This window comes from Azolla caroliniana, unplaced genomic scaffold (genome assembly GCF_043228905.1).
Source record: "Azolla caroliniana isolate FFs.n. ecotype wild unplaced genomic scaffold, voAzoCaro1.0.p SCAF_13, whole genome shotgun sequence".
NCBI lineage: Eukaryota > Viridiplantae > Streptophyta > Polypodiopsida > Salviniales > Salviniaceae > Azolla > Azolla caroliniana.
Genome location: NW_028230448.1, coordinates 13,271,754 through 13,299,174, shown reverse-complemented (window position 1 = coordinate 13,299,174; position 27,421 = coordinate 13,271,754). Strand labels below are relative to the sequence as shown.

The following is a 27,421-nucleotide window of genomic DNA, read 5'->3' as shown; positions in this document are numbered from 1 at the left end:
ATGACCTATGAGGAGGCCATGGAAGAAGCCGAGGCAGAATGAAATGAAGAAGCAAGAGGCGGCGCCGAAGGAAGCAGAGTCGGAAGTCGGCCCGACCGGGAATCAAACCAGTCGGCATTTCGATTCGGATGGAACGTGATCCAGACATGGATCCTTTGGCCGAAATCGGCTTGACATGCAATCCAGGGTGAACAAGGAGCTGGGGCCGATTGGAAGAGAACGAGCCTGGATGAGAGCTGAGAATGTCGAGTTCCGGATGATTGAGCCGGAGAGAAGTCGAACCGACCTGATTAGGGGTCGAAGAAACCAAGACTGGTGGATGCGGAGAAGGGAACGAGTAGGGATGGTGTTCACGAAACTGAAGAAGCAAACGAGTAGAAACAAGCACGAACGAGGTGCATAAGGAACGACTTTCGATAGGCGGTCAAAGTGGTCAGGTGTCTGGACAAAGGGCATGCACGGAGAACGAAGGAAGTCGGGTCGGGTCGGCAACAACATTCCTGATGGCTGCTCCGACCAACTAGAAAACGGTCAAGGATGAGCGCAAGATCAAGTGGATCGGGTGGCCCTAGTGGTTCGACGAGCATTGACGAACATGGTGGATCGGATGGAGTCAGTGGTTCGGGTGGAGAGGCTGGACGACCTCAAAATGGGGAGTTGAGGAAAACGACGAAGACGAGCTCCCGACCAAGACGAGGTCAGTCCGAGAGTCGATAGTTTGGGACCGGCAAACGCCTACATAGCAGTCGGGTGCCAGATCGACGGAGGAACCGTTTGATCACAGTCACCGGAAATCTCTCATCTTCTTTCCCTTTCTTGGCACATTCCGGTGGATGTGCGGTTTGGTGGGGGTGGATGTTGTGAAGATTTCCGGTCACAGTGAGAAAACCGGATGGATTTGGCTAATTTGGCGAAGTGCATCGTGTGCACTTGTACATTCTAAATGTATATAGAAATAAGTGTCATAAGTCCACTTGCATACATACAGGAGTGTGAAAGTGAGGGGATTAAATGCACTTCCCAATCACCACTCCGGAAATCATGGCAAGATATCTCCTTTGAAAAAGAGGAATATCTATCCTACATTGTAACGTCCTTCCCTCCTTGAACTATAAAAGGAGGGAGGGGTCTCTGGTTAAGGGGTTCCCAGTTTTTTATATGTGTTCCCAGGATTTTGTGTTTTCTTCTCTCTCTTTGAGTTTAGGGGTTCCATTTTGTTTGTGTCAAGTGCATTTTGGTGTGAAGCTTAGTCCCTCTCGAGCTCGTATGTTCTAAGGGTTCTGGTTTCTGCAATGTCATTGGCTCAAGGCCTCCACTCCTGATGGCGAGCCCGTGAGCTCCCCGACTGGAGGCTTGTTTGGAGACACTCGTTGTATTGAATCCGTTTGGTCCGGCTCAAAGCCAGAGGTATAACCTGTCATTCGTGTACATATATATATATATATAAGGTTGTGCGTAATTGTGTCTTTGCCGGTGTCGGTAGCATTTCTTCCTAGGGTGTGTGTTGAGTAAGAGCGCCACACGCATGTTCTCTCTCTCTCTCTCTCTCTCTCTCTCTCTCTCTAGGTTGCTTCTGGTACGTATCCGGAAATGCTCTGGTCGGTGTCCAAGCCGGTCACCAGAACCGGTGAAGCCTCGGTCTATCTTAGGTCCAAGACCCCAGTGGTCCCGCCCCAGATCCTACACGTACGCGCGGAAACCCACAACACCGTACGTTCGACAAATGTCTTAATAATGGTTGACTTGGAAAGGAAAAAATGTGTAAGGCTTTATATTCAGACAATGGAGGTGAGTATACCTCTCTTGAATTTAGTGACTTTCGCAAGTCTAGGGGCATTTGGAGAGATCTTACATTGTCATGATGGGAGAAGGGCACATGAGGAAACAAGTTAAATTAAATATATAAAAGATTGAAGGACATGGTAGAAGTATGAAAAGAAGGTCATGGGACAAGACGAAGTCAAAGAAAACAAGAACACTTAGCTTAAACGTCAAAGAATGTATACCATGCGCGAAAGGTTAGGGGTTCAAATATTGTTATGGACGATCGAAGGAGAAAATTTCCCTTAGATCAAGGCAAAAGCGCTATCAACATCTCGAACGATAAAAATGCTCATTTGTAGTTTGGGAGGAGTAGACCATAAAAATCTTGGGGCTATGGTGTACAAATATGTGTAGTTCTTGTATATACACATCAAATTGGCTTTGATGTGAGCACAATGGAGTGGGTTGGTATACTCCTTTATCCAACAAACTTTTGTATTTCTTATGATCTTATAATACCAAGGCATATCTCTTTAGGGGAAAAAAACAACGTTTCAATACGAGAAGGTTCAATTTCAATACCATTTTCCGTAATTAAATGACCTAAGTACACAATAGATTTTTGGAAAAAATCACATTTTGAATGTTTTGCATAGAAAGGGTTGTCACGCAACTTGTCCAAACCAAATCGAACATGTTGAACATGATCTTGCAAGGTACAACTATATATCCAAACTATCATCCAAGATGACGACAACAAAATCACTGAGTTAATCTCGGAAAACGTCATTCATCCCTTGTTGGAATGTGGCTGGAGCATTAGTCAATCCGAAAGGCATGACTAAAAACTCATAATGGTTTTAGGAATATCATCCTTGGCAATGCGAATCTAATGATAACCTGTTCGTAAGTCAATCTGATGATAACCAAGCGCGGACTATGACGAAGCACGGATGATGGGGTTACAAGCGACGGATGAACTTGGAGCGTGACGAAGCTAGGAATTCTAGATGTTGTGAGCGACATGAGGGCATGAAGATAGAACTAAAGATCAAGAAGACAAAGATGAGGCGAAATGAGAACACTATATTGATGTGTCAATGACTTGCCTTGATTCCCTTGAAAGGGACCACGGAGGTTACAAGTATTTATACTATGAGTCGAAGTACATGCATTAGAATATTCTAGATTCCTCTAGAACCTTCTAGTTCTAGAACTTTCTACAAACTACTAGAACTTGAAATGGATATTCTACTAATAATCTACGGACATATACATAACATGATCATGTACTTGGGTGTATTGGTTAGAACATAACACTTGACTACAATACAAATTGTCAAGAGTTCAAATCTTGGCATGACTGTTGTCTAAAAATCTTGGTGGTAAAGTAAGCGGCAATTCATTAGGAAACACATCTTAAAAATCGTCTAAAATAGGGTTGAGTAATCGTTGTTCATAATGTGGTAATTGTGTGGCATCAATATTAAAATAATAAAATTGAAGCGCAGGATCAATTACACAAATAAATTAATGAACTAGAATACTAACTTAAAGATTTAGAAGACACAAGTGAACGAGAAGGAAGTTTGGAACATTGAATAAAATGTTTACAATTATTAAGTTCAAATGTGATTGAGTGATTAACCCAATCAATGAACAAAGAAGGGTTTTTATTAAAAAACCAAGGGTATCCTAAAATGACATCTACGGATTGTAGTTTCATAACATGAAAGTCTAGCTTCACCAAATAGGCATCTATTTGAATTGGCAGTTGACAAACAATGCCATTGATGTATTGAACACTTCCATTTGCCATGTGAACTTAATAGATATGATCACTTGCGTTTATGTGGAGTTCCATTTGCTGCACAAAGTGACCATTAAGAAAATTGTGAGAACTACCGGAATCAAACAAGAAAGGTGCTTGTGTTCCATTGATATACCTGACTGCTCGGAGTAAATCATTAGGTCCAAGTAAATGTGAAGGAAAAGTGCATTCACATGAACTTAAGTGATTGGTATGAACCTCAACAACATCAAAAGACTCACCTGTGTGACTCGTAGATTTGTCTTGAGGAGGGGTGTTCATTGACTTCCTCTCAAGACGATGATAAGTATCCTTTGTGCGGCCCCGCTTCTTGCAATATGCACAGAAGAGGTCCAGTTTCTTGGAGTCACGGTCAAGAGTGTCATTGGATTGTCGACGTAATGTCCCTCGAGCTGTCATTGTCGCGCAGTAGAAGCGTGGTGGGCCCATAATCCACAGGTCCCAGGATCAAAACTTGGTTCTGATACCATTATTAAGAGTCTATTACTAATCAATAGACCAAAGTAAAGTAAAAGACGGAAAATAGATTGGATAGAAGAACCCATTTCACCCAATCACCCCTGAGCTACAATCTAGACATAACCAACCTACCACTGACGTCCCATACCGCCGGATATCCGGATGACTAATACCTTGGAAGAGATAAACACGATCGTCGAGATGAAAGCCTCGCCCGCACCACCGGTGTCTAAGACAACAACCTTCCGACGTAATGTGCTTATGAGGTTAGCTAAGCCTCATATTTATACCTTTTCCTAGGCCCCTTGAATAGATGTGCCTTTCTAAAAGGAAAAGGGTCTAAATCATTCATTGGTTGCCCAAATCATGATAGTGCATGCACCTGTCATTCCTTCTATCCATTCAAATTAGCCGTCTTTTTAACATTAGTAAACATACCCTTCACTAATGTAAATATTAGTGACCTACCCTCACTAACGTTATGTGTACATAACATGTTGGGCCAGTAATACTTTAAGAGTAATTTTTCAAGAACCTTATGGAAACCCAAATGGCCCAACAATGGGTGGTTGTGATAAAATTGGAGATACGTTTGTTGTAGGGCATGAGGGATGTAGAGACGAGGCTCGTCATGCACTTGAATGAAGAACACCAAGTTATCGCGGAGCATGAACCGCCGTTGTGAGGGAAACGGTTGGAGGGAGCGCAACTGATGGGTTATCACTTGGATGGCGGGCTCGTGTTGCTGAAGTGTACCGAGTTGTGGCAATGGTAGTGGAAGATCGGATGTCTCAGGGAGAAATTGGACAACCTGGAAGTCGGCGCGAGAGAGACTATCAACGACCAAATTGGTTGGACATTTCCGAAGGAGAGGGTAAATTGATAATCTTGGAGTGTCAACGTCCAATGCAACAAGCGGCTCAGGGGGTGAGGTCGATGGATAAGAGAAAGCAAGGGTTGGTGGTCAATCTCAACCGTAACCTGTCCACCATGAAGGTATGGGTGAAGACGTTGGAAAGACCAGACGATCGCAAGTAGCTCTTTCTCAGTGGTTGAGTAGTTGCATTCAACCAGCGTGAGAGTGCGGCTAATGAAGGCGACCACCTTTTCTTGCTCGTGTCAATCGGCTTGCAAGAGGACGACTCCTAACCCATGGTTTGATGCGTATGTCTACAACGTGAACAGTTGGCCAAAGTTAGGATGGGTGAACAACCCCGATTCTTGGATCATGGTTTTGAGGCGACGAAAGCTATCTTCACAAGCAGGATCCCAAATGAATGACACACCTTTCTTCAAGAGTTGGCGAAGGGGAAAAGTGACCAAGGCGAGGTTAGGGATGAAGTGAAGGGAAAAGGTGTTCATGCCCAAAAAACGTTGCAATGATTTTATTGAGGTGGGGTGGGGGTAGTCAGTGATGGCTGTCACCTTTGTAGGGTCCATATGGATTCCGTCGCCAGAGATGATGAAGCCGAGAAAACGGAGGTTGGTGCTTCCCCATCAACACTTCTTCCATTGGAGTTGCAAGTTATGCTTAGTTATGCAAGCAAGGACTTTGATGAGAGTTTGTAGATGGTCCTCCCAAGTGGTTGTATGGATAAGGATGTCATCGAGATAAACGAGGAGGACACCTTTGCTAATAAGGGCGGCGAAGATGGAGTTTGCCATGCGTTGGAATGTGATGTCGGCATCCAACAGGCCGAACGGCATGCGGGTGAATTGGAATAGTCCGCGGCGTGTGCAGAATGCGGTCTTGTGGGTGTCAGAAGGCTTTAGAGGGATATTCCAATATCCCGACTCAGCTAAGTCCAAGGAGGTGAAATAACGAGAGCCACCAATTTGATCCAAGAGGTTGTCCACGTGAGGGAGCGGGTAGAGGTCATGGATAGTCACTTTGTTGAGAGGCCTGAAGTCGATGCAAAAGCGGAAGGTGCCATCATCCTTCTTGACTAGGTGGGGTTCCGAAACCCAATTGTTGGTGGAAGGAATGATAATACCTTTAGTGAGCATGTTGGTGACGGCAACATCGATGCGATCATGGTCAAGGGGGAAACGTCGGCGGGTAGCCATGCGGATCGGAGTGGCTTCCCCGGTATGAATGTCATGTTGTACCGGGAAAGAGACAGTAGGAGTATGCGTGGGTTGGAGGGTTAGTGACGGAAAACGAGCTAATAATTGGCGGATGGAGACCAATCGCTCTTGTGGACTAAGGGCTACCTGGACTTGGCTAAGGTGGGGGACAAGGGAGCTATCGTGTAGAAGGGGGATAGGGGGAGCATGTGGGACAAGAAGTTTATGGGCATCGAAATCAATCACAATGCGACACTTGAGGAACCAATCACAACCTAAGGTGAGGGGGAAGAGATGGTGGGGCAAGGCATAAAAGTGGTGTGAGACGGTGAGAGTGCCTAAGGTGAAGGTGCAATGGGCTTGCGTGCAAGAGTGGTAAAGATGTTGGTGATCGCCAAAAAGGACGTGGATGGAAGGAGTGGTGGATGTGGGGAGACCTAAATGGTGAACTAAGGCGGTGCTAATGGAAGAGATACTACTGCCAGAGTCTAACAAGATGGTGTAGGTGCAGTGATCAATGGTGGCGAGAGAGGTGCATATCTGCGAACTGGAACAGGCAGGCACTTGGATGTGAAGGGTTGGCTCTTCCATCAGCACCCTAGAATTCAGATTCCCGGAAGCTCAACCAACGATGTCGCGTCAGCCATAGTTATCTGGACTTGTTGCTTGTGAGACTGTTGTTGCAATTTCTAGTAGTGACGTCAGACATGTCCATAATTGTGCAATAGAAACACTTCGGGCACCCTTGGCCATTGGGAAGGTTGCGGCGAGCCTACAGTTACATGTTTTGCACATCAATGTCCATGGAGGCCGCACCTTGGTATTGGGAGTGCAAGTCGGTCGATGATGGATGGGGCCAACATGGTTGGGAGTGAGATAATGTACAAGCTTCAATGCGTTGGGCAATGAGAATGGCGTCGTTGAATGTCTTGGGACCTTGGTCCCGAGCGCGGCGAGTGATGTCATGGCGCAAACGGGGCCATAAGAAGAAAATCTTCACATGCTTGGGCATGGTAGGGTCGACACGAACGAGGAATTGATTGAGGCGAACACCAAATTGGCTCACGAGTTCGTGTGCTTGTTGTTGCAACGTTTCGAGTTGTTGTAACGCCGTTTGGGCCGAATTTTGATGGGCGAAGTTTTGCACGAGCAAATCCCGGAGGATCACCCAGTTCTTTGTCACGTCGCTTGATTGTTGGACGTAATAGGTAGCGACGACATTTTCAAGCAGGGTACGAACTTCCAAAGTTGTGTACTCGTCAGACCATTGATGGTAACTGGAGATCATCTCAAAATGGTCCAACCAGGCTAAGACATCCTCAGAAGGCAAGCCGGAGAAGGACTTCGAGCGGACCTTGGAATTTGGCCGATCTTGAGTGCGGTCGTTGTTAGCGGAGAGGAAGGAAAGCATAGCTTGATTTGTATGGTTGATTTGAAGCATGGTGTTGGAGAGGAGTTTGAGGAGCTACTCCATTTGGGAAGGGGGTGGTTGTTCGTGAGGTTGCGAGAACTCAGGCTCCATTGGGGTATCAGCGTTTGAGGTGACGGGAGGGAATTGGGATGCCATGAACGAGGTAGTAATGGCTACAATTTTACCCCGCTTCTCCACCAATTATGTGAAATGCACATAAAAGGAAACCAAACCAGCTTGCCTAACTTCTTACTTATCGTTCAATTGATAGAAGATACAATGGTACCCATTTTGGGCCGGCCTAGCGTGTCCCAAAAGGGTGGGCTAAAAGGGGTGGTGTGCTAAAAGGGTGGTGTGTTAAGAGGCATGCACTCGCATGAAAGGGACACCGCAATATACATATATCACATATGAAATTCGATGAAATACATATGCATTTGTTGAATTCCAAATGTGTCGTTAACTCCCTCACAAAGGACCAATTCACATTACCATAAGCCTTTTCTAGATCTAATTGTACCCTGACCAACTCTTGATTGTCTTCCTTTGCAAAGTCCATAACCATCTATATGTACATTTAGAATATTATGTAGAAAATCTCTTCCTAATATAAACTCGTATTGTGATCTATGAATAAAATTATGGGTAAATATTTCTATAACCTATTAGCAATGACCTTAAAAGATGATGAACAAGGAACCTTAGGCAATAACTTTATCAAACCAATCTTCCATGAATTTGGAACATGCCTTGAATTCCAAACTTGTTAAAACATAATTGTGATTGGTCCCGTCAACTCTTATACACACTTCTTAAAAAATGCATTTGTAAGCCCATCCCAACCATGGCTTTTATCTTTTGACAAATGCAACATCACACTCTCCACCTCATCTTCTATAAAATTTGCCTCAAGGATTTCTTATATCTCTTGAGACATATGATCTCGCACTCCACTCAAAAACAATATTACGAGCATGTAACATCATGATCAATATTGGTTTTTGGATCAAATACTTGGGTGAAATATTCCTCACATCTTGCAACTATGAATTATGGATCCATATGCATTTGTCCATTCACTACTAGCCTTTCACATTGTATTTAGCATGTTATTCATGTAAGGCATGAAAACATTCATGTGACTAACTATTATTATCCTCTAATAAAAATTATAATTTATTATATTTCTCTCTATTATGTGGTAACCTATTAGGTTATCAACACAAGGTGTTCGGTTGAAAAGTTGAATTTCACACATCTTTGTTTGCACCATATATCATTTCGCTATCTACATGCCACACAGGTTTCCAAACATTTGACACAAACTTCTCAATATATAGGGTTCATCATTTTTTTCCAAACCTAGTGCTACAACCATCTCGACATACAAGTCTCCATACAACAATCTCAATTAGAATTATATGTGCTTATTTTATACATTCAAATTAGAGATTAGAAGTCATTTTCCCAGTTTTTGCATATTAATCTTCAATTATTCTGGTTAAGCTATTTGGACTTCTTTCTTGCACTCACTTTATTGTTGTTTTGCAAGACAAGCAAGAACATAATCCATGTGAGATGAGGGCATGGAATCAGGATGAAAGATCTCACCACACAATATCATGCACTGTATTCATTGAACTCTTAAATTGCTCACATTAAAAAAGTGGCACATCATTCAAAGAGGTTCCAGTTGGTTAAGTCTATCTTGGCTTTGTCGTAATGATGAGCATATTAAGGTGCCAAAATCTTCATGAGGAACACACTCAATAATTATTTTACAAAGGATAATCTAGGGGATAGCATGCAGCCACCATTGTTTAAGAAGATTCCTTTCAGTAACATCATTGAAAACCAAAAGTTGTTTATTACCATCAGTGACACAAAAACAATATTTTACTTAGTTTTTTGGATCTATTATCATTTTCACCATCCATTATCAAGAGATTAGGATAGCTATGTATCCTCAAATTGTTATTTACATAGTCTATTTTCCTAACTTTGCCCTGGAAAAAACATGCCCTCAAGCATGATGGCAGGAAAAAAATTGACAAACATTGAGGTACGTGATACATAGCGAGAGGCCAAACAAACACGTCCCAGTAATCAGTGTTTAAGCTTAAAACTCTATAAATACAATCTGTGCTGCTTCATTCAGTTTTAGGAAGGTCAGTATTTCCGGCCACGCCCTCGCCTCTTTAGAAAATCGGGTACATCGACAGGAGCTCCATTACCTATTGCTGCTGATGGGCGAGTAAGTGTAGGGAGGGATACTTGCTGCATACATGCAAATATTTGAAATATTATGGAAATTCCACTTCAACTTAATCGGATTCGTATTGACAGTTAGGTTCAATAAGATGCATATCTATAATTAAGATCCATCTAATGCATATCTATAGAGTTAAGCTACTTCATATGTATATGTAGAAGAGTGATTACCCGTTCTCCTTCAACATGACCTTTGAAGCCAGTTGCAATTAGCGTGATGCTAACCTGTGTATATACATTCATTTCCGAAATCCATGAGTTCCCGTTCAACATGAGTAACATTCTCATTTTTCTTTCTTCAATAACCATACCCATTATATCATAAATGCATTAACAAAGAATAGTTTTGAGAACATATTCCTCTCATTCACACATACACATCGAACAATAATCCTACACATAAATTTGCACATGTAGTAGCCAGGGAGCTTGCAAAGCACTGTCAAACTGAGCAGAATTTGCATGTTTGTACCTGGCCACTATAGGATTCATCCACAACTGCACCAAATATCAAATTGGCATTCGGATCTACAAGATCGTAAATAACCTCTGCTGCAGCATTTACCTGTAAATAGAAACTTTAACATTGACGTTCCCATGTGAAAACATACTGCATTTACACTGCATTAAAGACTGAAATTACCTCAAATAGTGTTAAATCTGTGCCTCCAGTGATATTCCAAACAATTCCAGTAGCTCTTTCTATGCCTACATCAAGTAGAGGTGATTGGATTGCATTCATCGCTGCATCTCTTGCCCTTGATTTCCCTGAAAGTTCAGGTGCGTAAGCAGACCATTAAAATTTAGCACACTCTCAATCACTGTCTCTCAAATCTGAATGTCATCGGCCTGTAGTGTACAATGATGAGGAGGCAATCGATTAGCGCGGTTAATAGTTTGACATACTGAGTCATTACACTTGGAACAGCGTCTAACTAGGAGAATAGAGGCCAGTACAATCCAATACTATAACTTCGAGAGGATTTGGTACTGGAGGAAAACCCCAGACAGGAGATTAGAGCAATAGTATTCAATGTATGTTTGGTGAGAACTCTGCTTAACGAAACTGAGGTTTGGATGGAAATATTTCACTAAGCTCATGAAATGAAATAGAGAAAATAAGAAAGGAAGTTTTACACTACCATTTAGCAGTTAAGAGCACAAAACTGTACTCCATTCCTCTCCAATGTTGCATGGGAAATTGGATGCTTACCACAGAAAACCTCCAGAAGCAAATTTCTTTCACCCAGATGGGTCCAAGATATTTAGAAATGGTTTGCAAGATGGCATGCTGAAGAATATTTGGATGTAAATGTAGCCAAAAAGAAAGGGACAGGACAACATGAGTCCATGTTTTACTCAGAAACATTGGAAGCCATCCACAAGAAATGGAGAACAGCTAAATACTGGGAAGATTACTGAAGGTGGCTGGCCTGACGCCCAAGCCTACGTCTGGACAGCCATGCCGAAGCAAAATGAGACATGCCCTCAAACTGAACCACATAAGCTCACACAAATTGAAAATAGGAAATGGGGGTTGGTTCAATATTGAGAAGGAAAAGAGAATCTCTGACCTATCATTTTAGAATGTCACACATTTGAGGACATCAGGCATGATTTTCAAGAATTCATACAAGGTTGTACTTGCTTTGAAGAAGAACACCAGAACCACTAGGAACACTTTTTGCTTGTTTACTCAATAACAGAACCAAACTTGTAGAAGATCCAAACAGAGAAATTTGGAAACAAGCGAGGTTTTCCTTTCTAAGCTTTTAGTTCTTCTGTTTGTTCTACTATTTTAGAATCCCCTCACATACACCACTAGGGGAGTGGTGTATGACGATTGTTGGTCCCATGGGTCATGCTCTCCCTCCCCCCCCATGGAAGTTAATATTCATCATCTCACACTACTGTTTGTATTTCTGAATTGTCTCCTGGGTAGACGATAATGTAACTTTCTTTTTTTCTCTTCTTCGAAGAGCTGATTATAAGACAAACAACAAAGTGCCAGATCTCTTGCAATAGAAGTTCACATGCAAGAAAACCACCATCCCTGATTTAAATGTATATGCATAGTTCCAAAAATAAGGTTGTGCATAATCTGCCATGCATATTGGCCACAAAGTAAAAACAAATTAGAAAAAAATAGTGATAATCGACGCCATAATGGGGCAGATGTCATCTGTATCCCCGCCATGAAATGGTCACAAATTAATCAATTCAGCAACAAGGTGATCATTGCAACCATATAAACCAACGTGAGCTGAACTGGTCCATAAAATTGGAGGATCATATCACAGTCAATACCCTTTTCCTAGTATATATAACGCATGCATTAGAGGTGCACATATTCGTTCTTCTACAGTATTATCAAAGATGGCATCAGGAGATAGCATGAGATAACATAGAAGAGTTATGGAAGTTGGGGATTGGGTACATTTCAACTCAGATTCCACACCTTTATAGCACCCAGGGCATGAGCATTATAAGGAATGGGCTGAGGATGAGGAGTATTGAAGTTTAAGCTAGAGAAACATAAGCATTAATTCTGAACATGATCCTGAGCATGAGTTCTCAGATAAACATGTGCTCATGAGCATTGGTCCATACAAAATCACGGAAAAGAAGCAAGTGTTGTTGCAAGGAAAACCATATTGATAGATGGATAGAGGCTAAATATACAGCATTTAGAAGAGAGCATGTACTATTTATGCAGCAAACATGATAGGGCCTTCAAAGTGAGTACACAGACTTTGATGGGTAGCAAAATGGATGGTACAACCAATTTGGGGTTTCACCCAAATTTGCAAAATATTATGCACTGATGGTACATCCATACCAAATTTGGGGTCTCCTCTATCGTAATATTGAGTAGTAAATCATCTAAATTTCAAGTGAAATAGCAGATGAGTCCCTTAATAAATGAAGTTATCAGAATAATGTAGTTTTAAAATATTAATACATTGTCGGTGTTTCTTTCTGGATTTGTATACTATTCTACTATGTTGCAGTTGTTCAAATCTATTTATATTTAGGGAGAGAGAGAGAGAGTTACCACTAGCAGTGCCAATTCCCATTAACGAAGAGCCTGCATCAGTCATAATTGTCCGCACATCAGCAAAGTCCACATTAACAAGACCAGGCACCTACACAAAAGTTAGCATTTCAATGTTTTGAATATTAGGTCTTTAGAATTAGTAAAACCTGTCATGTCGGGACAGAAAAAGAAAAACACATACTGTAATAATGTCCGAAATTCCCTTGACACCTTGACGAAGGATATCATCAGCCAAGTTAAAAGCTTCTGTCACTGGTGTTGACTGTGATACAGCTGCCAAAAGTTTATCATTAGGAATCGTAATAAGAGTGTCAACATTATCTCTCAAGGCAGCAATCCCTTCTTGTGCTTGCCGTCCTCTCCTGCGGCCTTCAAATGAGAAAGGAGTGGTTACAATCCCTACAGTCAAAATCCCAAGTGATTTTGCAACTCCAGCAATGACAGGTGCGGCTCCACTACCAGTTCCACCACCCATGCCAGCCTGCAAATTATGGTAATTGAAACTACTTTTAGAATGTTTTACACCCTACATTTTATCAAATCCATGGAGTCACAATACACCCAATTAATTTCCCATCTGTTTGTAGAGAGGTTCACTTTTTACCTCCTACTTGAATGCCACTCAACTGGACACATAAACACTTTATATGATTTTTACACTAGCAAAGCTTGAATTCCATTTCAAAGTTACAAACAAAGAACCTCTAGACATCTCTAGATATTTCTATGCCTAACATTAAATTAATATTAATTTATAAGTTCCCATCGGTGCGTGCACCTGTCTGAACATCATTCAATCAGACACATAAAAGGCTAAAGCTCCAATTGAACAAGAGAGAGGCATACTGTCACCAAAAACATGGACATCACTTCCACTATATTGTATATAATTCAATGGAAGGCATGAAAACATACTCTTCTGAGAGATCTCATCAATAAGTAAAACATAAAAAGAATGCGAGAGAAAGAGATACCGTAACAAACACCATATCTGCCCCTCGTACTGCTTCTTCAACAAGAGCTCTACTTTCTTCTGCTGCATTCATGCCTATGTCAGGGTTCCCTCCGGCACCAAGACCTCTCGTAAGGTGCGACCCAATTTGCAACCGGTTTTCCATAGCCAAAGGGGACATTTTCAGGGCTTGCAAGTCTGTGTTCACTATCCAAAATTCCACGCCTTTCATGTCACTCTCAAGCATCCTGTTCACTGCATTGGAACCTCCTCCTCCGACTCCTATGACCTTTATCTTGGCTTCATTGTAGTTCTCGGAGTCATTCCAGTCCTCAGAGAAAGATGCTTCCTTTACAATATTGAAACTGTCGTTGAAAGTATCATGCCTAGGTTCGGATATGGTGTCGTCTTGCCAAGGTCTGCGTGCATATGCAGCAGAAGGTGCAGAAGCTCTGTTGAACGTCGTCTTCTTAGCGTGTCTTCGTTGAGAGAAATTGTGCACCGAAGCGGAGGCAAAGGGGAAGTAAGACATGACTTTGCCGAAGACGCTGGCGCAGGGGAATGTTCGGAGGCCATGGACAGCCTCCAGGGGCAATATCCGTCTGTCGCTGAGGTCGAACCAGGAATCCGAATGAAGCAGCATTCTGGTACACATGATATTGCTCTCGGAAGGGAAGGGGGAAACAGGGGTGGGGGAGGAGATGATGAAGCTCCGTCTTACCAGGGCATGGGGGAGGCCTCAATTTGTGAGAGAGAGAGAGAGAGAGAGAGGAAGAGCGCAGGGGGAAGAGGCGTCAGAGAGACTGACTCTTCTGTGCTGTTGCTGTTGGCGATGGCGATGGCGATGGCGATGGCGGTTCCTTCGTGTGTGTTTTGCTTGTGCTTACTACTAACTCTACTACTACATAACTCATTTGCTACTGCTACTTCAAGAAGAAGAAGAAGAAGAAGAAGAAGAAGGAAGAAGCCTAATGACAATAAGAAGAAGAAGAAGAAGAAGAAGAAGCCTAATGACAATAAGAAGATGATGATGATGATGATGATGATGATGAAGAGATTCCTCATGTCTGCCGACCGGCTCACAATACATACATAGACTGTGATCCGAGGTGATTGGCATTCATTCTGTCGACCGGAAAAGCTTTTTCGCTGGAAATCATGTGCTTCGGAAATGGCACCACACGTCGGGATTCCCTCGAGTCCTTGTCCTCTATGGATAATGGCACTAGTTTGTGTACATTTATTTGCTCGTTTGCAATGCCATGAGTTGTCACCACGCCGATTAACTTTGAATTCTGTCATGCTGTGTGGCTAATGTCGAGAACAAAGAAGATACTGGCAATACCCTGAACGGAAGTTGTGCGGTGCTTTAGGAGTTGCAAGTCAAATGTGGCTTTTGTCACATCAATATCCACAACTAGTGTTACTTGTATCAAATTTCTAGGCTTGATCACAAGCTCTTGTCCTTGACTATATTATGAGTAGAAAGGTACTCAACTTAATACAAATGTTAACAATATAGATATACATTTCAAAGTGTGATAGCATAGCCTTTATGGATGCCTTTAGCTATCCTCATGTGTTCAAACTATTGCTTATCGATTAATCCGCTTCTCATATGAAGTCATAGAATATACAAATTATGGTTTGGTAGTAAGCATGTGATTTCATGCCTTAAGAGTGTGTGTTGAAGTCTTGAGCAACATGACCATTAGATCTTAACAATTATAACTTTATCAAAAGGGTGCCTAGAGGAGTGGTTTGTACTACCCACATGAAGTAAATTAGAAAGATACCCCTCTATTGTTCATACATGAGGAGATGGTGCCCAGTTTCTTAATATTGTATTATACTAGAAAGCTTTATTATTGCTCATACAAATCATATAGCATCAAAAACCATACATTTATTTACTCTTACTGTTTGGGCACCTTGTTAATAAATCGAGAACTTTAAATCTTCCTCACTACTAGGAACCAAGTGAACGTTCCTCATTAAGGACGACATATTAGAACCATCCAATGTCTATCTTTCAACTTCTTGAGGCATTCCTCCCCCTACTTCTTTTTATCTTTGTGTGTACCAACAAAGTGTTCTTGGTATGGAACATTGGCACGAGTGGCATGAGGTAGTTAAATGTAGAAAAGATTGTTATTGCATTCTAGCATTTGAAAGTGATGTAGCGGTAATTCCTAGGAAGATTCTTTCCATCCATGTCTCCACTCCACAAGACCAAAGTGTTATTTTACCTAAATTATATCATAGAAAAATGTTCATTTATGCTAGGCATTTGGTTATTCAAATTGATTTACTATGAAAGATCATGTTGTGAGTTATGTTACAAAAGTTTTGCATCCTCCTATTTGGTTAACATTATTACTTTTTTTTTCTCGTACCAACACATATACTACAATGTTCTACCATGATATCTATATCAAATCATGACTTGCCCCCTTATTGTTTTGTTTAATACCCAATGTGAAGAACCCCAATTGTCAGTATTTAACTTTTTCATCCCATCCACAAATATATACCTACTAAACTGATGCAAATCATCCGTTTGTTCATCCAACAAGAAAATATATGCAATCCACTACATGTGAATCCAAAGATTCTTGAAAAAACCAAGAGTTTAATCCATCTACAATTGCAAGTAGATCATAGTAAAAAGAATCAAAGTTTTCTCATAAATCAACGTTGAATTTATATGATGCCCTGACTAAAAACTCTCTTGCAGCAAACGGATTTTAATCACGATCTCAATTATCACTATTAAGTCATAGCTTTTGGCCATTGAAAGTCATGTCACAACACTAAACATCAATATATTACCAAATTGCTTTATGACGTTAATGAATACAATTATAATTGCTTGTTTGAGAAAGATGGAAAAAGCTGATTGTTGCCTCACATACAATAAGCAGTGGAATATTTTCCTTTTTCACACACCAAATTTAACATTGCAGAATCTTGGAATCCACCCAATAAGATAGATATGAAACCACAATGAGCACTATGTTTTTACAAACCTATACATACTTGAATAAGAATTGGTCCTTTAATAACTTTGATCATCCATTGCACCATCTACATAACCTCGCCAAATAAATTCACATCTGTAACCACTTGGGCAAACAAGTTGCTTTGTTGTAAACGACCAAGTTAGTCAATCACTAACTTATCACATACCAGGCAAAGTTAAGACCACAAAATAGTCACATGATCATATTTCCAATGTTCATTTTTCTCCCCACATACTCCCCTATTAAGCAATGACTCTCTTCAATTGCATTCTCAAGCCAGCATGTCACGAACAATTCTGTTGTTGTGACAACATATATGCATGGAAAATCTTCTTTTGTTAATATTCCTTCCGGAAAACAACTACCCAGGATTTCAGAGGAGATTTCCCTAAGCAAACATTACAAGTGTTCAGGAGTAATGTGTATGTATGTGTCGGGAAGTACATGTACACAAGACCTCCCATACACATACATCGACTTACCTAGTGAGGTGCCAAATCATCTCACCAGGTTTATATATACCCATAAACCCATGGCATCTATCTATCCACAAAATCTATGCATACATAAACATGGTCTTAGGGTAAAATGGAAAAGCGGGTATCCCATAGATGGAATACGTATGCATCGTATGCACACACTCGAGTGTCCATCCATGAAGTTGGGCGGTGGGTCAAAGGCCGGAACTATTCATCTGAACTCGATAGACTTAGGGTCGGTTATATTTTACCTGAGGCCTAACAAAATTTCTTGATTACAAGGGCTGTTGTTTCAGTTTAGACTATGAACACGGATCATACATCATTCAACAACAATACATGTGTGTGAATCATTCATTTAGTTCCATCTTTGGACCAAGACAAGAAACGAAACATAGTGGTAAGCTAAAATGAAATGATATACAGATCACAAGCATGCAAAAAAAACTATGAATCAGTAACAAGGAACAGTGCGACTCATTAGAGACAAACTATTTCCTCCATATTTCATGTTTTGTTTGGGAAACATTCATGATGTTTGGGCTCAATCCATGGATTGGATCGTTCATTTCCTTTCTCTCATGAATTGGATGAAGACAACCATACAATAGATTTTAAGTACAATTGGAAATGAAAAGATATACAAAAGGGAAAGAAAACAAGCAAAAAGAAAAGACAGACTTACCACAAGAAGATGTTGTTTTTTTTTTTAGGGTTTTAGACTAAATTATGAATAAAAGGGTAACAACAACATGAACAACAACAGGCATTAACAACAAAATGGTGGACAAAGAAAGTACAGGAAAAGGGGGGGGGGGGGGGATGTTAACTAATCTTCATAGACTCTGCACTCGTCGGCCTCGGGTGCATCTTTGCAGAACTTCTCCAAGGGATCCTTTTCCTCGGAGCTGCCTTCTTGCTTCTTGTGAGAGATGGTGGCGCTGATCTCCTCGACTGCATCCCAGGCGGCCGCACACTCTCCGGAGCCCCCTTCGGCCGCACACACCTCCTCCGCTTCCTTGATGCTCTCTTGAAGGACGTCTCTGATGCTGGAGGAGGGAGATTTGCACATGGCCACTATGGCGCCGCTCCTGCCAGACGTAGAGGTCGTCGTGCTGGTGCTGTTGCTGCTGCGGAGGTGGAAGAAGGATGGATTCCCTGCACGGTATTGCAGGCGGTTGGCTTTCACGTTCATGGGGCTCCTACCGAGTGGGAGCGTGGCCATGGAAGGTGTGGTAGATTGAGGTGCGATCATGGCCATGGTGGATGCCATTCAAGCTTCCGGCTTGATTTGATTGATTGATTGATTGATTGATGGATGGATGGATGGATCAAATCACTCACTCTGCTTGCCTCTCTCCCTAATTCTACCCTCCTCCCTCTTCACTGGATGGATGGATGGATGTCCCCCACACAGACACGGAAGAAACAGAGAGAGAGAGAGAGAGAGAGAGAGAGAGAGATTAAACAGGAATAGGAATGAATGAATGAATGAAGAGAAGAGAAGAGAAGAGGAATTGTGATAGATAATAAACTTGAGGCTCTGAATTTGCCCCCCTTTGCTCTCTCTCTCTCTCTCTCTCTCTCTCTCTCTCTCTCAACTCCCTCCACACCCACCACCCATTTCCCCATTATAATTTATACAAATACACATACATATACATATACATATACATATACATATACTGTTATACATATACACATAATCCACACAACACAATTCTTTCTTCTTTCTTCTCGCTCGTACGACTCACTCCTCCTTCCGATCGCTAGCTCTCCGTGGTCCATCTGCTCGTGACAAGAGTCCCCTCACAATCCGGCACATCGCAAATCCCATGGTTTCTCCATCCCACCCACCCACCTTCCTTCCCACACTTGGTCGAACACTCACCTAAACACACTTGGGCCTTTTTCGGACTCACAGAGAGGAAAAAGGCTACCTTGCTCTCGATCCACGTCGCTTTGTACCCCTCCTTGAACCAACGAAGCGTTTCAACAATGTAATCGGAAGGAAAAAGGAAAAGATAAAAAAGAGGCCTCCCGATGCGCTTCTTTATGAAACTTCAACCCAAACTTTGCGAAACTATGATCCATCTCCATGGGTATCTAATTCGAGACATGCTTTAGAAAAGTTGTAAGCGAATTTTTAGGTTCAAATCTAAATTGTGCAGTAGATGCAACTAAAACCCGGAACCTCTATGAGCTACAACCATGCCCTTTGTGAACTTTCTTAATGTCTTGAAATACTGCAAAAACTTTGTAATTACAAGGTATTGAATTCAAGACTTTTACACCTCTTTATTTCATTGTCCATAACTTTCATTGTGGAATGCAAGAGTTCATTGCGTGACCTTTTACTCTCCACTAAACAACCTTACCAATTGAGTAAAACCATCTTGCTTTGACATGTTGGAACCCAAAAGGAGGTGCAAGCACAATTGATTATCTAATGGGATCCCCATCTCTTATAACTGAAATAAAAGAGTTCGTTATATTGGGAAGACGTATTGGCTTGGCAACAAATCATGCATACCTACACTTCGAGGTAAAGGATGGATGCAGAAGGGATGTATATGCTAAGGAGAGTGGGTTGGCTAAGTATCTATTTACTCGCGAGACAATTGATGTGTATAGTTGTGGAGTATACAATGCCTTGCTAGATTTGGATCCTTTCGCACCCCTTGGTGAGCTTACCCAAGGATTGCCAAAATCATTGCATAAAGTAGGCACAAATGCCTTTCCTCACACAACGGCCAATCCCCCCAAACGTGGTAGAGTAATGTAAAATAGTTGGTATGATGAGGAATGTCATGATACAAGGAGATGCTTGCAGTGTGATGTAACTCGGGGCATTTATACACACAAACAAGCAAGAGCAACCTTCCAACGCCTCGTAAGGAAGAAGAAGAGATTGTATTTGGCTAAATTTGAAGATCATCTGTATCGCTTGTTTCTAGGACAAGAAAGTAAAAGAGCATGGAAAATGTTTAATTAGAGGCAACCTACCACACAACTGACCTCACCTCAGGTGTGGCATGAAGATGCACCTCCCCTTCCCAACCCACATGGTTCATGCCCACATGAATCAACCTTTTTTACGCACACTTAGCAGATATAGCTATACAAATATTACTATATGTTGATGATATTGTGATGATTTCTGACTCTCCGGAAGGACTACAAAGACATCTAAATGCATTAAAACTATTTAAATGTAAGGACAAAGGTTTGTCAATCAACATGGATAAAACTAAAGTGATGGTGTTTAACACCACTCAAGCATGGGTAACCAAATCAAAACCGAAATTCTTCTTGGGAGAGGAAAATGTGGAATACACACGCTCCTACGCATACCTAGGAGTAACATTTACAGGGCCTAGGTTCTCCTTACGAAAGGCTGCTTGTGCCCGACTTTCTCGTGGATATGCAACCCTTGGTGCTTTCGAGAGACAATGTGCACATTTGCAGTTCCAAGAGCCACTAACTAGGCTATGGTTATTTGATACACTTGTCGCACCAACTCTTCTATATGGAGTAGAAACATGGGGACCGAGTCTTAACAAGGCAAATCATCGGAAAGACTTAGAGAGACCTTTAGTGCCAACGATTGCTCGCATGATAAGGAGCAAAGCATCGGTGCCCCGCAATATAATCCGGGCAGGGATGGGAGCAACACCTATAATCATCGAGGCATTGTTCCGATCAGTGACATTTATCCAATATCTCTGGGATCTCCCTAAACGAAGGTACCCAAGGTTGGCACTTATGTCGTCAAGACAATTGGCTAAAAATAGAGACATTCATTGTTGGTATGCTAAAATGCAGCAATGGTTCGAGTCACATGGCTTGAGTATAGATGCACTACCCCCGTTCCAATATTGCTTGGACTATCCCTATCTAAATATGACCAAAGTGGAAAAGAATCAAGTGATCCGCACTAATATTATTAACTTGGAAAACAAGATAACATGGATTAGCCCCAAAATATCGCTTGGTACAAAGATGGCCCACTATAAGACACTTCTTACACACATCGAAGGATGTATTCATCATTAGGCCACCTTATAAGGACATACATCTATCCTATGCGCGACATAGTGTGATAGGGCAGTTGCGAACTTCATCACATTAGTTACAGATTGAGGTAGGCATATATACAAGAATACCTCTAGAAGACAAAATTTGCCAATTGTGTCATCAAGGAGTGGAATCCGAAGAACACTATGTTTGTCACTGTGGTGTCTTTTATGAAATTAGAGGGAGATACCATTGTCTCTTTAAACAAAGTTTTTGCCCGCTACACAAGGTAATGGAATATGAGGACCAATGGTGCCTACGACTTTTCTTGCTAAAGCTCAAGAGACCTCGGGAAAAGTTGTTGAAGAAGACAACCACACAAGCTCATCCACAAAGAACAATCACAACTTTCTTTAGCCCCATCAATCCTACTAATGCTACAAGTCAATGATGGGATACACAAATGGGCTCCCAACAAGACATAACAAAGGGCTTACAATTGATCAACCAATAGCAATTTGTTGTGCACGTAGGCCTCAACCCCATGGACCACGACCTCACCACACTTGTCATCAACAGATAAAAGCCATTATCTTCAACCATCGCATATGCTTCCCTCGCTTCGAAGAACTTTCCATTCTGGATCGACCTATGCTAGGGATCTTTCGAAGACAAAAGTTACAATACATGTGCTGAAAATTAGTTTCCCTCGTCTCTTTTTATCTTATTTACTTTTATATTTACGGTGTAATATTTATTTTATTTTTGATTTGTTGATTTTTTGTTCTCAAAGACAAGACAACACTTAAGATGTAATCTCTTGTTTGGTCATATAGGCCATTTTGGCCTCTTAAAAGACGTTAATATATCTTTCTCTCTCTCTCTCTCTCTCTCTTCTAGGCATGGTAGAGGATGAATGTTATTACTTCCTCCTCACATGCTCGACATATAGTGCAATTCATTCAAGATATGCTGACATACTAAGAGGGAGTGGTAACCTAAGTGCCATACTTAAGACACCACCTAGAAGGTTGTGCTCATATGTGTACGCTTTATTCACGCATAAAGACTTTGTGCTTCAATGTATGAATACCCCTTCTTTGGAAGGAGACACATATCAAGAACACATGTATACTCTGGTTTCATAGGTCAAATTTGGCCTCTTTATGTATGATAAATTTTTTAATTCTCTTGGTAAAAGCACAATTACATTAGTTGTGTATAAAATCCACAGCTACAACATTTCGTAGTCTCCTCTCTCTCTCTCTCTTTCTCTCTCTCTCTCTCTCACACACACACACACATTTCATGGGGAATCTCCAAATAGACAATATTCCAAAACATTAGAAATATCTCTAGCCCTATGCCACAAATAGTCTTTCAAAATTGACCTCACATACATATCCTATAACAAATCTCACCTATTTGCCTTTTGTAAATTCATTTGTAAGCTTTATTTTATTTGACAAATTCTCCATCCATATTTGACATATTGGCTAGCCGCTATACCATACTAGCGTAAAACAAAAAAAGGTTGTTTCTCTAATACTCTCCACATACCACATTCACTGTACTACGAGTATCTCCCATTGTTCTTTAAATGCAATCAACAAACTTTCACATTTTTTTGTACAATTTATCATTGACCTCATAGCAAAAGGATAAAACATGGTAAGCATCTCTACACCATCAAAGACAAGGCCAAGTCTAGTCCAGAACGCTATCATCAACAGAAAAATTAAGTCTAATCCAAATTATTATCAATAGAAAAATCAGAGTTTGGAAAGTTTCAGTGCAGCACACAAGATTCCTGTACTTCAGGACAAGCACAAGCCGATATGCGTCCAATTGCAAAATCCTAAATAAGAAAAGGAACTGGTCTTTCGCACAGTTACGAGCTCAGAGTCACTCCAATATGGCTTACATTGAAGAATTTAAGATACATTGAGCCTTAAATTACATTAATGAAATTCAACAGTAAGTTATGACGCCATGAAATGTATGTAAAGTATATTTTACCCCTACAGGTTATTTTGCACCTTGGCCACATCAATATAATCTTGAAAATCTATATCAACATTCTTATTAATCCAGTAGGCTACCATTTAGAACTGCAAGTGAAGAGCTCAAATTCCTCACATCCCAGAGTCTGCAGGAAGTGTCTTGATTCTGATCAGGATGCCATGCTGAGCCAAAAGAGTAGTCTAGATGACCTTTCAGCGTTGCCAAGACCTAAACATTCCAGCAAGATTTTAGTAATGCAACTTCAAGTATCATATTTACTCCAGTGTGGTTGAAGTACAATTTTTATTCACAAAAACATACCTTTCCACTGGGAATCTGTTAGAAGTGTGTCTTGATTATCACCCACCATTACCATCAATTTGATTTCCAATAAATTAAACCTGAGCCTAACACAACAATATCCAGATGTGAACCTTCTAGAATCAATATCACCTGCCCAATCAGTGTATGAGAATTCACAAAAACATACCTTTCCGCTGGGAATCTGATTATCACCCACCATTACCATCAATTTGATTTCCAATAAATTAAACCTGAGCCTAACACAACAATATCCAGATGTGAACCTTCTAGAATCAATATCACCTGCCCAATCAGTGTATGAGAATTCACAAAAACATACCTTTCCGCTGGGAATCTGTTAGAAGTGTGTCTTGATTGTCACCCACCATTACCATCAATTTGATTTCCAATAAATTAAACCTGAGCCTAAAACAACAATATCCAGATGTGAACCTTCTAGAATCAATATCACCTGCCCAATCAGTGTATGAGAATTCACAAAAACATACCTTTCCGCTGGGAATCTGATTATCACCCACCATTACCATCAATTTGATTTCCAATAAATTAAACCTGAGCCTAACACAACAATATCCAGATGTGAACCTTCTAGAATCAATATCACCTGCCCAATCAGTGTATGAGAATTCACAAAAACATACCTTTCCGCTGGGAATCTGATTATCACCCACCATTACCATCAATTTGATTTCCAATAAATTAAACCTGAGCCTAACACAACAATATCCAGATGTGAACCTTCTAGAATCAATATCACCTGCCCAATCAGTGTATGAGAATTCACAAAAACATACCTTTCCGCTGGGAATCTGTTAGAAGTGTGTCTTGATTGTCACCCACCATTACCATCAATTTGATTTCCAATAAATTAAACCTGAGCCTAAAACAACAATATCCAGATGTGAACCTTCTAGAATCAATATCACCTGCCCAATCAGTGTATGAGAATTCACAAAAACATACCTTTCCGCTGGGAATCTGATTATCACCCACCATTACCATCAATTTGATTTCCAATAAATTAAACCTGAGCCTAACACAACAATATCCAGATGTGAACCTTCTAGAATCAATATCACCTGCCCAATCAGTGTATGAGAATTCACAAAAACATACCTTTCCGCTGGGAATCTGTTAGAAGTGTGTCTTGATTGTCACCCACCATTACCATCAATTTGATTTCCAATAAATTAAACCTGAGCCTAACACAACAATATCCAGATGTGAACCTTCTAGAATCAATATCACCTGCCCAATCAGTGTATGAGAATTCACAAAAACATACCTTTCCGCTGGGAATCTGTTAGAAGTGTGTCTTGATTGTCACCCACCATTACCATCAATTTGATTTCCAATAAATTAAACCTGAGCCTAAAACAACAATATCCAGATGTGAACCTTCTAGAATCAATATCACCTGCCCAATCAGCGTATGAGAAGCCAACAAGCTCAATTCCGCCCTAAAAGAGACCATATTCGAGAGTGTTGGCCAAATACCTAAGAACACGAATAGCTGCTTGCCAATGAATTAGCTAAGAATACTTACACTTTAGGACAAATCAAGCCAAGTATAAGTTAAGTGAAGAAGAGACTAATTAACCTTCTATGTTTTGTGATATCTTCAAATATGGGAGAATCATGTTCACACGATAGCTTTGAGTTTGGATCCATGGACATAAGAGTGGCCTGCAATTTGACACGCCATGTCTCAAGGAGCTATCTAAGCTACTTCTGTTGGCTGAGGAAGATACCACCATGTGATTGATAGACCTAGACCTCCAGGCCTAAGAAGTAATGGAGAAGTCCTAAATCAGTCACTTCAAATGTGGTTTTGTGGTCAGTGCAGAGCTCCTTGATTTTAGAAGCAAGGGACCCTGTAATTAGAAGGTCATCAACATATAATATGATATGTAAGTAGTAGATAGAATGACAGTTTTCTGAAATATCTTAAGACAGAGATATAGAAACTAAAAACAATTATAGGGTTTAACAGATTGGAGGGATTAAAAAAGTAGAAGCAGTTCTGCAAAACACTTCACTTCAAAAATATACAAGGTAGGAGTGCTCACAAACACATATATGTGCTATCCAAGATACATAGGATATGCTCTTAGAAGAAGAGCTTTAAATGCTGATGTGAAAACTAAGTCGTGGTCTCATAAATACCTATTTAATGTTGAGTGGGAATCTTATTCAAGGATCCCATTCAAACTACAAAATATTCTTTTAAAAGTTGTAGTACAGTTATGAAAACGAGAATGTATAACTTTAACAAAAATTAGAAAATATTAAATAATATAAAAACGTTTTTCTAGTTTAGTTAGAGAAACCTAAAGGACCTTAAATCCCAACAACCTCCCACTTAAAGGAGCTAGGTTACTCTACTGGACAACTCCCACTCGCTCAAGTCATTGTTGGAGAACTGTCTTTAATAAACAATTTGTTAAACAATCTTTCGGATTCTTAGTGGTATCAATCCTTATCCATTGGATTTGACCATTGTCTATCATCTCTAATGAAGTGATAGTAAATATCAATATGTTTGGTCCGTGCATGGTAAACAGGGTTGTTTGCCAAACATATGGGACTTTGGTTATCACAATGTAGGACTAGAATTTGCTTTGGGAGTCCAAGAGAGGTAACCAAATGGCCTCCTTTGAAGCCTCTGTAGCTGAGATATATTCAGCTTCTGTAGTAGAGAGTGCATTGATTCGTTGCAGCCTTGAACACCAAGAAATAGCTCCCCCTGCAAGGGTATAGATGTAGCCAAATGTCTACATCTCCAACCAAATCAGAATCACACTAGTCATGAAGATTCAAGTCCCCTTTGCCATAACAAATGTTTTTTTCCTTACTGCCTTTGAGATATCTAAGGATAGAGTTGATTACAGTCCAATGGCTTAGTCTAGGTTGACTCATAAATTTGCTTACTACTCCTACTGCATTAGCAATATCAGGTCATGTTGATACCATTGCATACATCAATGACCCACAAGCTGAGGCATATGGGATAGCCTGCATTTATTTTTCCATAAAAGATAGCCTGCATTTTTTCTGTTTCCTTTGTCTTTGTGATAATGTGCTTTTAAAGCTTTTCTTGTGATTTAAGAGGCATTGAATATGGCTTTGCATTAGTCATCTGAAATCTTTCCAATACCTTCTCAACGTACATCTCTTGGGACACAAATAGTAACTTCTTTTGCCTGTTCTGACTGATTCTTAACCCATAAATGTGCTTAGCATTTCCAAGATTTTTTCACATTGGGCAACACTACTATGTGTTCCAATGCGGGCTACATCTTACTACACCTTCTATGTGATAATAAGTTAATCACTATGCATCTAAGGTAAACAAAATGCACTAGCTAGTCAAGCAATATCCCTTTGAGGTGCTAGTTGTGCTCGCAAAATGCACTGGACACATCCTTCAGAAGAACTCTAACATTTGTCTTTGTATGCACCTCGTTGACTCTAGATTCAATAAATCTACAGATGACAAGTAATAAGAACTACAAAAATCTCTCCCTAGAGAGATAGTGGAAGCATCCTCCAATCTCAAAGTACATTGCACAGCAACAAGGTAGTGCTCCTCAAGCTTTGGCTCTGTAAGGCATAACAAAGACATTCTTTGCTTGGAACATACACCCCTCACCCTCATATCTCTATCTCCAACTAATGTGATGATGTATGGATCATAATATAAACTATACGTACCATACATGCATTCGCATTCCAGAATGTTTCAATCATTCGAGTATGGT

The 27,421-nt window shown here is 40.7% G+C and overlaps 3 protein-coding genes across 3 annotated transcripts; 1 reads left to right on the top strand and 2 right to left on the bottom strand.

Moving 5' to 3' along the window:
• Positions 1–9,371: 9,371 nt before the first annotated feature.
• On the bottom strand, positions 9,372–14,503 carry LOC147856195 (cell division protein FtsZ homolog 2-2, chloroplastic-like). Its single transcript, XM_087329315.1, has 7 exons — positions 13,836–14,503; positions 13,043–13,342; positions 12,859–12,949; positions 10,447–10,571; positions 10,276–10,368; positions 9,975–10,028; positions 9,372–9,809 (listed from the first exon to the last, which is right to left on the bottom strand). The coding sequence occupies exons 1-7, from the start codon at positions 14,466–14,468 to the stop codon at positions 9,702–9,704; spliced, it is 1,404 nt and encodes a 467-aa protein (XP_087185441.1). The 5' UTR covers positions 14,469–14,503; the 3' UTR covers positions 9,372–9,701.
• A 3,292-nt stretch (positions 14,504–17,795) lies between these two features.
• LOC147856194 (calvin cycle protein CP12, chloroplastic-like) lies at positions 17,796–18,752 on the bottom strand. Its single transcript, XM_087329789.1, has one exon. It carries the CDS (start codon positions 18,586–18,588, stop codon positions 18,145–18,147), a length of 444 nt encoding a protein of 147 aa, XP_087185915.1. The 5' UTR covers positions 18,589–18,752; the 3' UTR covers positions 17,796–18,144.
• Positions 18,753–19,764: 1,012 nt separating this feature from the next.
• On the top strand, positions 19,765–21,371 carry LOC147856193 (uncharacterized). Its single transcript, XM_087329104.1, has 2 exons — positions 19,765–19,999; positions 20,428–21,371. The coding sequence occupies exons 1-2, from the start codon at positions 19,765–19,767 to the stop codon at positions 21,369–21,371; spliced, it is 1,179 nt and encodes a 392-aa protein (XP_087185230.1).
• The last annotated feature ends 6,050 nt before the right edge of the window (positions 21,372–27,421 follow it).